This window comes from Mus caroli, chromosome 4, assembly GCF_900094665.2.
Source record: "Mus caroli chromosome 4, CAROLI_EIJ_v1.1, whole genome shotgun sequence".
NCBI lineage: Eukaryota > Metazoa > Chordata > Mammalia > Rodentia > Muridae > Mus > Mus caroli.
In genome coordinates, this window is record NC_034573.1 from 99182975 (window position 1) to 99192179 (window position 9205).

At 51.5% G+C, this 9205-nt stretch overlaps 1 protein-coding gene across 1 annotated transcript in view; it reads left to right on the forward strand.

Annotated features, from left to right (window-relative positions):
• The first annotated feature begins 2543 nt into the window (after positions 1 to 2543).
• Cdcp2 (CUB domain containing protein 2) overlaps positions 2544 to 9205 on the forward strand; it is a 15828-nt gene continuing 9166 nt past the window's right edge. The window contains exons 1-3 of the mRNA XM_021159199.2: positions 2544 to 2616; positions 2705 to 2865; positions 7424 to 7771. Coding sequence (XP_021014858.1) covers positions 2787 to 2865; positions 7424 to 7771 — 427 coding nt within the window. The 5' untranslated portion in view covers positions 2544 to 2616; positions 2705 to 2786. The remainder of the gene's footprint in view (positions 2617 to 2704; positions 2866 to 7423; positions 7772 to 9205) is intronic.

The following is a 9205-nucleotide window of genomic DNA, read 5'->3' on the forward strand; positions in this document are numbered from 1 at the left end:
GATGGTTGTGAGCCACCATGTGGTTGCTGGGATTTGAACTCCAGACCTTCGGAAGAGCAGTCGGGTGCCCTTACCCACTGAGCCATCTCACCAGCCCAAGATTAGTACTCTTATAAAAGAGACTACCCTCACTCGCACCTACCCCAGCACGCGTGCGTGCGTGCACACACACACACACACACACACACACACACACACACACACTGCTTCAACTCTGAGAGCTCCTCACCTCTCTCACCATGGGAGGACTCGGCCAGTTTCCTGCTTTACCAGACACGTTGGTTTTGGACTCCTGTCCTTCAGAACACTGAGGAATATGCATGTACTGTTTATGGGCTGACCAGCCTGGGGTATTTCATTACAGGTGAGTAGGAGAGCAGGGTTAACAGCACACCTTTGGCCCAGGCACACATGGGCCCAGAGGGAAAAGGGCACTCGCTGGCTGTGGGCCTCGGAACGGTTCAGAGCAGACATGTCTGCTGCGCTTCTAAGATGTTTGAGATGAGGCACAGGCAAAGATGAATGTCTTAAGTTTCTGTTGCTGTGATGAACACCAGGACCCAAAGCAACTTGGAGAGGAAAGGGTTGATTTCAGCTCACAGCTCAATGTCCATCGATGGAAGTCAGGGCAAGAGCCCAAAGCAGAGCTGGAGGCAGGGACTGAAGCAGGGGCCCTGGAGTCTTTTTCTCATCCTGTCTCCCTTCCCTCTCTGCAATCCTATGATTGCTTCCCAAACAGACTGTCAGTCTAAGGTCTTCTTGTGGTAGCACTCACCCCAGGACCTTGACACAAGCAGGGAGCTCAGCTTGCTCCCCTGTCTCCTGTGAAACCTACTGTGTGCTGTGCTGGCTGAGAGGCTATGTGCAAGTGAACAGCACCCCAGTACAATGCCCATTTATCACTCTGCCTGGCTTTCATTCATAAACCATTATTATTATTATTATTATTATTATTATTATTGACAGTGTTTCTCCTCTGGCTGTCCTGGAACTCACTCCATAGAACTCAGAGGTCTGCCTGCCTCTGTCCCGTGAGTGCAGGGACTGAAGTCACGCACCACCACCTCCTAGCCCCCCTCATTCACACAGGCAGTGCTTGATAAACATCTTTACTTCTTAGCCTGCCCAGCACGTTCCTTGCTTTCCCATCCTGCTCCATGGAAAAGCCAGTCGCTCTGCTCTGACCATTCCCGATGCCCTTTGCTGAACACCTTCCAGGTGGCCTCCTCTGCCAGCAGCCTAGGGCTCCCCTGGGACTGCCTGACAAAAGGACGGGCCAGAGGCGACATGTGCTCTGGCAGATGGACAGCTGGGTTCCTCTTGGGTAGATAAAAAGCGTACTTGTTGTGGTGTGGTGAGCCAGGCTGGTAAGACATCCGTTCCTGGTCTCATGTAATCCTACTGGAGAATAGCAGGCTGCAGCTACCTCTTTCTGTGGAGGAAGCTGGGCCTCAGAGAGAATGTCTCACTTTCACAGACCCCTCAGCCTGGCGGTAGGGCAGCCAGGACTGACTTCAAGCAATCAGAAACCACAGGCCAGGCTCTGCCCTTCCTAGGAAAGTGGGCACCTGTCCCATTTCTCATCAGTGCCCCCAGGCCTAGTACAGGCTCTGCACAAATGCAACGATTAGACATAAAGAGGGGTGGGCTAGGGAGAGACGGTGAAGTCATTTCCACACTCATATTGAGGACTTGAGTTTGATCCTTAGCACCGCCCCCCCCCCAGTTAAAAAAATCTCAAGCATTTATTTCAGCAGTTGGGAGGTAGAGGCAGCCAGATCCCTGGGGCTCATGGATCAATTCTAGATTCAGTAAGAGACTCTGTTTCAAAAATCAAGGTGGATGGTTCTGGGGAACAGCACTCAAAGTTGGTCTTTGACCTCCACACATCTGTACCCCCCTCCCACCCACCCCACCCCCACCCCCGTGGGATGAGCTGACTCAAAGGGAAAGAAAGACTCCTGGAGGAAGAACCAGATCCCATTTGCTGCTGGGCACAGCTCTGCTGAGGACTCTTCTGCAGGCCCAGCTCCCAGCACAGAGCCTGGATGCAGAGCCCTGTAAATGAGTCTCTCGGACCAGTGAAGGCACGGTTCCTGTCCTGGCCACACAGCAGGCTGCGGCCCACGTCTATCACATTAGAAGACTCCCGAGTGCCGATGCTGCTGTTCCTGATGCATTCTTCCTTGAAGAAGGCTCCCGTCATCAGCCGTCCACAGGTCCTTCTCACTTGTTCTGTCTGTCCCGAGAACCGTAGGCTCCTTTTGACTCCCTCGGGAGTGGAGAATGGAGAAAGACAGGAGTATGCGCCAGCTGAGTGCTTCAGCATTCTGAGCACTTACTGCATACGTTAGCATGTGCAATCTCATTTCTTTTTCCCAGAAGCAGGGCTGCATGGCTGTACCTGCTGGATCAGAAGGCCAAGAGGGAGTGAAATGGCTTGATCAGGATCCCCTGGCCAGTGGGAAGCTGAACTGGGATAGATCTGGCCCTAGAATTTAGAGCCCCTTTCTCCACTGTCTTATTCCAGGCCCAACCTGCTCCCCTTCCTGATACAGGGTGGCCATTGCAGTTCTCAGTAAGTGTCAACCTGGTGACACCAGATATGTCACCTCAGTGAGGAGTGGAGGCTCCTAGGATCGGTTTACTAATTCAAGGGCCCAATGAATTATTCACACCACCATTTACCTGGAGGCCCTTCCAGCCTCACCTCTCTTTCCCCTCTCAGACCCTTGGATCCTGACCCCTGAACTCAGCCTTTGGTGCAGGGAGCCCCTGGTGAGGAGATGCTAGCTGAGCTGGGGGCCTGCCTACTGCTGGCAGTGGTACTGCTGGACTCCGGTCCTGGGACCCAAGCCATGGAAGGTAGGTGATCTGGCCACTCACAACAGGGCTGATGGGAGGAGGGTGCAGAGGAAGTAGGGGCTCAGGAAGCCCCAGCCAGAAAGCAGGGGCCCCTTTGGAGACCCGGCTGAGTTGAATGTGTGCTGGCCCCTAAGACGCGCAGGATGAAGGACAGCATTGAGTGAGACCTGCCGTGGGCGTCACACACATAAGAGCATTTAATCTGCAGAACAAAGCCCCTGGTGAGGGACTTCTCCAGATGAAGGAAAACAGGGCTTGAGCGAGGGCTTAGGTACAAGGCCACACCATTGTGGCTCATGAAGGGAGTGGCTCAGAGGTGCGGAAGTCCGCCCACCTCAGGAAGGATGCTCTGAGATCTGGGAACCCACCGTGCCTCCTGCTGCAGCCCTCGGTGCCAGCTTCCTCGCGGTGCCATTTGGTGCCTCTGGTGCTCTGGCTTCAGTGTGTCTATGTCCTTGCTGGGAACCACGAGGTTCTCTTTCTAAGAATGCCTTGTCCTGCTGTCCCTCTGCCTGGGAAAAAGTTTTTCCTGAAGTTTCTTAGAAGGATTCTGTTTCTCTTTAAAAGAAGTTTCCAATTACATTTATTGTGTGTGCAGGGGGCATGGGCAGAGGGCGCATGCACACGGGCATTCTGCATCCATGGGGGTCAGAGGGCACGCTGTGGGTCAGAGGGCACGCAGTGGGAGTTGCTTCTCTCCTTCCACCACGCGTAGGGGGGGGATTAAGTTCAGGTGGTCAGGCTCAGTGATGAGAGCCTTTATCCACTGAGCCACCTAGCCAGATCCCTTTTTCTCTGTTCACCCTTAAAGCTTAAGTCATGTTGTCACTTCCTCCGTGAAGTCCTCCCCATCCTTGGTTGGCCTCTGATGCTCTTTCCCCAGACACCCAGAGCTCTCCGGGCAGACTGATCCTAGGATGCTTGTGTCACTCTGACCCTGCAGGTGCTTTCTGTGAAATCATTTTACTGTTCCACAACAACCTTGCCGGGGACTGGAGGGAGGGACTCAACAAGCTGCTTCCTACAATTTGTCTTCCCCAAGCCCAACTAGGGCCAAGCGGGAAGAGGCAGCTTGCCAGTCACTCTATTGTTGGCACAAAAGGTTTGGGCACACTGGGGTCTCAGTCCATGCTATTTACTAACCTCAAAGTCTTGGGTAGCTTTGGCATGAGCCTGAGGGTCAGTGTGCCTGGCTGGAGCTTTATAAGCAAGATTTACACTTGTGCTGGTGCCGGGGCCACCTAGGCCACAGGAATTCCACTCTGACACTAATGTGGTCAGCGTGGGAGAAGGACCAGAGTGGATACTGAAAGAGGTCCGTCCCCCCACCCCCATCTTCTGGCCATAAGGCTATGAACCAGACGCCATTCCTGGCACCAGCCTGCTCAGACAAGGAGGAAATCACGTGACCTGGCTCCTGCACCACCCTTGCATTACCTCTGTCTGCCTGGCAAGACCGAGGCTAGCGCCAGGTTCGTGGCTGAGGTCCGCAAAGGGTGGGTTATGCCCCCACCCTCCATCTTCACCAGTCAATCCTCTGTGGATCTTGGTGCTCCCCTAATACTGCCACCCCCCTAATCCCACACGATACAGCACACCACAGGTGTGACTTTACCCCGCTTGCCTGACTCTCCTCAGCCCTACCCCTCCTGTGAGCTTGCTCGGGAGAGAGGCTTAGTCCAAATCAGCACAGACCTGCTGTTGTGCCATGTCCTTCTCGAAAGGACATTATTCAAGTGTGGAACCTCATGGCGTTAGGAACATTCTTGTTCCTAAGCCAGGCAGGTCTGTGAATTCAAGGCCAGCCTGGTCTACAGAGTGAGTTCTAGGACAGCCAGGGCTACACAGAGAAACCTGTCTGGAAAAAAAAAAATCCAAAACCAACCAAACAAAAAGAGGAAAAATGAATGTTTCTGGGGCTGGCAAGAAGGCTCAGCACTGGCTGCTCTTCCAGGGAGCCTGGCTCAGTTCCCTGCATCCATGACACCAGGAAGCTCACAACTCTCTCGTTCCAGGGGATCGAGCACCCTGGCAACCATGGGCACCTACACTCATGCATACACTCCATACAGACACACTTGAGCACACGTAACTTAAAACAAAAATAAATCGTGAAGAAGGTGGAGGAAGAGGGGAAGGAGGAAGAGGAGGAGGGAGAGGAGGAAGCTCCTTTGTGGGGCCAGTGAGACGGCTCAGCAAGTAAAAGCATTTGCCTCAAGAGTCTGACGGCCTGAGGTTGATCCCTAGAACCCACAGAAGGTTTCCCGAGTCTGCGCATGCATTCTGGGGTGTTTCCCCCATCTCCGTGATGCACACACACACACATCTACACACATAGCAATAAATAAAATCTATGTTTTAAAGATTTACTTATTATTTTTGTTTTATGTGTGTATTTTGTCTGCCTGTGTGTCTGTGAACTCTTTGTATGCCTGGTATCAGATCCCTTGGAACTGGAGTTACAGACAGTTGTGAGCAGCCATGTGGGTGTTGGGAATTGAACCGAGGTCCTCTGGAAGAGCAGGAAATGCTCTTAACCACGGAGCCATCTCTCCAGACTCAAAATTTAATTTTTAAAAAAATTCTTAAAAGTGTGTTCTTTTATAAGCTGAGGTGGTAGCTCGTTTGGTAAAGTGTTTGCCATGCAACCAGGAAAACCTGAGTTCAAGATCCAGAAGCCATGGAATAACGCCATGTCTGTGATGCTGGGACTGTAGGAACAAGCAGAGTTCTGGGCACTGGGCGGGCAGCCTGGCCTACTTGGTGAGCTCCAGACCAATGAGAGAACGTATCTTAAAACACAAGATGGATGGTCTCTGAGGAACAACATCTGAAGCCTCCACGAGCACACAAGTGCACACACTGATGCTCCTTTAGCTGGGGGTAGTGGAACATGCTTGTTATCCTAGCACCAGAACCAACTCAAGAGAATCCAAGTAATACTGAGGCCAGACTGGTCTACAGAGTGAGTTCTGGATCAGCCAGAGCTCCATAGAAAAAGTCTGGCTCAAAACAAACAAGCTAATAAAATGTGTTTGATTCCTTTTTAATGTAGGGAACAGTGGTGCGTCTCTGTAGTCCTAGTCACTGGGGAGGCTGAGGCAGGAGGATCACTTGAGTCCAGGAATTCATACACAAATACACACAAACACACACACACAAACGCACACATGTATGTGCGTGTGCACACACACACTTTTCATCCTAGCACCCCGAAGGCTGAGGCAAGATCTGCAGTTCAAGGCTAGCCTGGGCTCTATAACTAGAACTTTACCTCAAAAAATAAAAAAGAATTACTCTATAAATGATGGAGTGTATATTTGTTTGTTTGTCTTTTTTCGAGACAGGGTTTCTCTGTATAGCCCTGGCTGTCCTGGAACTCACTCTGTAGACCAGGCTGGCCTTGAACTCAGAAATCCACCTGCCTCTGCCCCCCAAGTGCTGGGATTAAAGGTGTGTGCCACCATGCCTGGCTGGGCTTATTTAATACTTGTTAAATTAGCTCTTTGGCATTCCATACACATATACAATGCATCCGGATCACACACTCACTCTCCCTAACTCCTTTCCGCCTCTGTCAAGCCTATGGCTGCTGCTGTGGTTGTTGTTATCAAATCATTGTCTTTCTATGTAGCTCAGTCTTGCCTAAAACTTACAGTCCTCTTGCCTCAGCCTCCAGAGTACTTCCTTTACGTATGTGTGCGTGTGTGTGTGTGCTGCTACACCAGACTTGTATCTTTTTAATTGTGTTTTCCAAAGGCCTGAACCAGGTGTACTGGCACACACTTGTAACCTCAGCATTGGACAGCCTGGGGCAATAGAATTACAAATTTGAGGCTAGTCAGTGGCACCCTGTCTTAAAAACCAAAACAACAAAAACTTATCTCTGATTTTCAAAAGCTCAGCAGCATTGAGTGTGCTTCCCAGAGAATGCCTGTGTGGCCGACCACCTAGGCTTTGGCTTTCCCTCCTGCCAACCTTTTACTTGGCAATAGCACAACATTGATGATGCTATCTAATCTAGCATCCCATTAAAAGTTGTCAAATCTGGTTTTATAATTGCATTTCATTGTGTCCCTTTAAATTATTGTTTTCTATTTATTTACTTATTGTTTATTTACTTATTTTTGAGACAGCATCTCTCTATGTGGCCAGCCTGGAACTTCCTATGTAGACCAGGTTGCTCTTGAACTTGCAGAGATCCGCTTGCCTCTGCCTTCCTAATGCTGGGGTTAAAGGTGTGCCCACCACTCCCTGTTCTCCCCAGAGCTTATCTCTCTCCTGTCTGCTTCACATTCTGCTTTCATTTATCATCTTCCACCAGAGCATCACTATTCCTGCTGATCTCCCAGCACTGAGCACTGCCCAGTGTTCAGTGTTTGTTGCATGACTTGAAGAACACTTCCCCAGTAGCTGAAAGATTTATGCATGCTTGAGTGAGCACAGGCAGGAACCCAGAGTGATTCAGGACCCTGTCCTGTTTGCTTTCCAGCCGCAAGGACCCAGACTTGTCCTCACGACTCCAATGACTCTCAGCCATTCTTTTCTCTTGCTTCAGGTGTCAAGTGTGGGGGTGTGCTCTCAGCTCCATCTGGGAACTTCTCCAGCCCAAACTTTCCAAGTCTGTATCCCTACAACACGGAGTGCAGCTGGCTGATCGTGGTGGCCGAGGGCTCCTCTGTGCTGCTCACCTTCCACGTCTTTGACCTGGAGTACCATGACACCTGTGGCTTTGACTTCCTGGAGATCTACAACGGGGCCTCTGGAGACAAGGGCAATCTGCTGGGCAGGTTCTGCGGCCAGGTGCCCCCGCCACCCTTCACCTCCTCCTGGCATGTCATGTCTGTCGTCTTTCACTCAGACAAGCATGTGGCCAGCCGAGGCTTTTCTGCAGGCTACCAGAAAGGTCAGGGGGGCACTCGGCAGGAAGGCTGGCCCGGGGCAGCTGCAGGGACTGGGGGTGGGTGGGGGACGCAGAGCACAGAGGAGGTGAATAAGCAGCATTTTAATGTAGGCCCCTCTGCAGTCAGGATGACCTCCATTTAGCACAGCCTACGGGGTGGGGGTTGGGGGTCAAAGGTGGCTTCCTCCACACTCACGACCACCCTGGAAACCACTCCCTGCTACCCGTATACTTCCCTGCCACCTCCATGGCTGCTGGGTCCCTTAGGCAGCTCCCTGAAAGGAGGCCCGCAGGGCTCCTCTGCCTTTGACCTTCTCTCTTGGTGTGACAGCAGGCCATAGGAGTGTCCATGTTGTTGAAATCCCATGGCTTCTGCCTGTGGTTTCTCCTCTCTTGGGGCTTTTCACCCAAAGCATCACTTACTGGGGCTCCTGAATCCCTGACTTCCAAGCAGATCTGTCACCGGCCATGGCGCCTCATGAGGTGGAGACCCGGCCCTGCTCTTCAGCCTTCTTGCCTCCTCCCTTCTGTCTTTGAGCTCCTGTGCACACACCCAAAACTCCTTCTTTCTCCCCAGGGCAAGATCAGATGCCTCTGTGTCAGCCCACGTAGGACAGCCACAAATGCCCCTGTCCACAGGTCCACCCCTAGCAACCCTAGGGTTCAGGCAAGACAGCAGCCCTGTTGAATTTAGAAGCATGGAACTGTGGTGTGTTAAAACACAAGGTCAAGAGGCTCCTCTGACAGAGCGTGGGAACCATAGGCCTGGGGGGTTGCAGGACATTAAGGTATCCAAGTCCTGACAACACATGAAATGCTTTCCAGCATTCTTACAAACAGGAATAACTGATAGCAAACAGAGCTGTCTGGTTAATCTTTGAGATCTAATAAGATAAAGGCAGTATTTTAATGATATGCATTCATTTCACAATTCACATTTGTGTGCATAGGCATGCATCTGTGTACATGTGCGTTTGTTGCATGTGCGTGCATGTAAGCCAAAAGTCAATCTCAGATGTTGTCCCTCGGGAGCCGTTCACCTTACAGAGACCTGGGTTCTCTCATTAGGCTAGAATGGTTGCGGGCCAGTGAACTCCAGAGAGCATCCTGCCTCTGCCTCCCCAGCTCTAAGATTACAAGCTCAAGCCACCATTCCTAACTTTTGTGGGGATGCTGGGAGTGAAACGTGGGTCCTTATGCTCAGTCAGCAAACACTTTAACAGCTGAGCTCCTGCCCTGGACCCAGGCTCATATTTCCAACATGCACTTGTGAAAAGCCGGTCCCTAAAAACTATGGATGTTGATAGACTCCCCTGGGCTAAATTTTTCTGTATAAGATGTGTAACTTTGAGCCGGGCGTGGTGGCGCACGCCTTTAATCCCAGCACTCGGGAGGCAGAGGCAGGCGGATTTCTGAGTTCGAGGCCAGCCTGGTCTA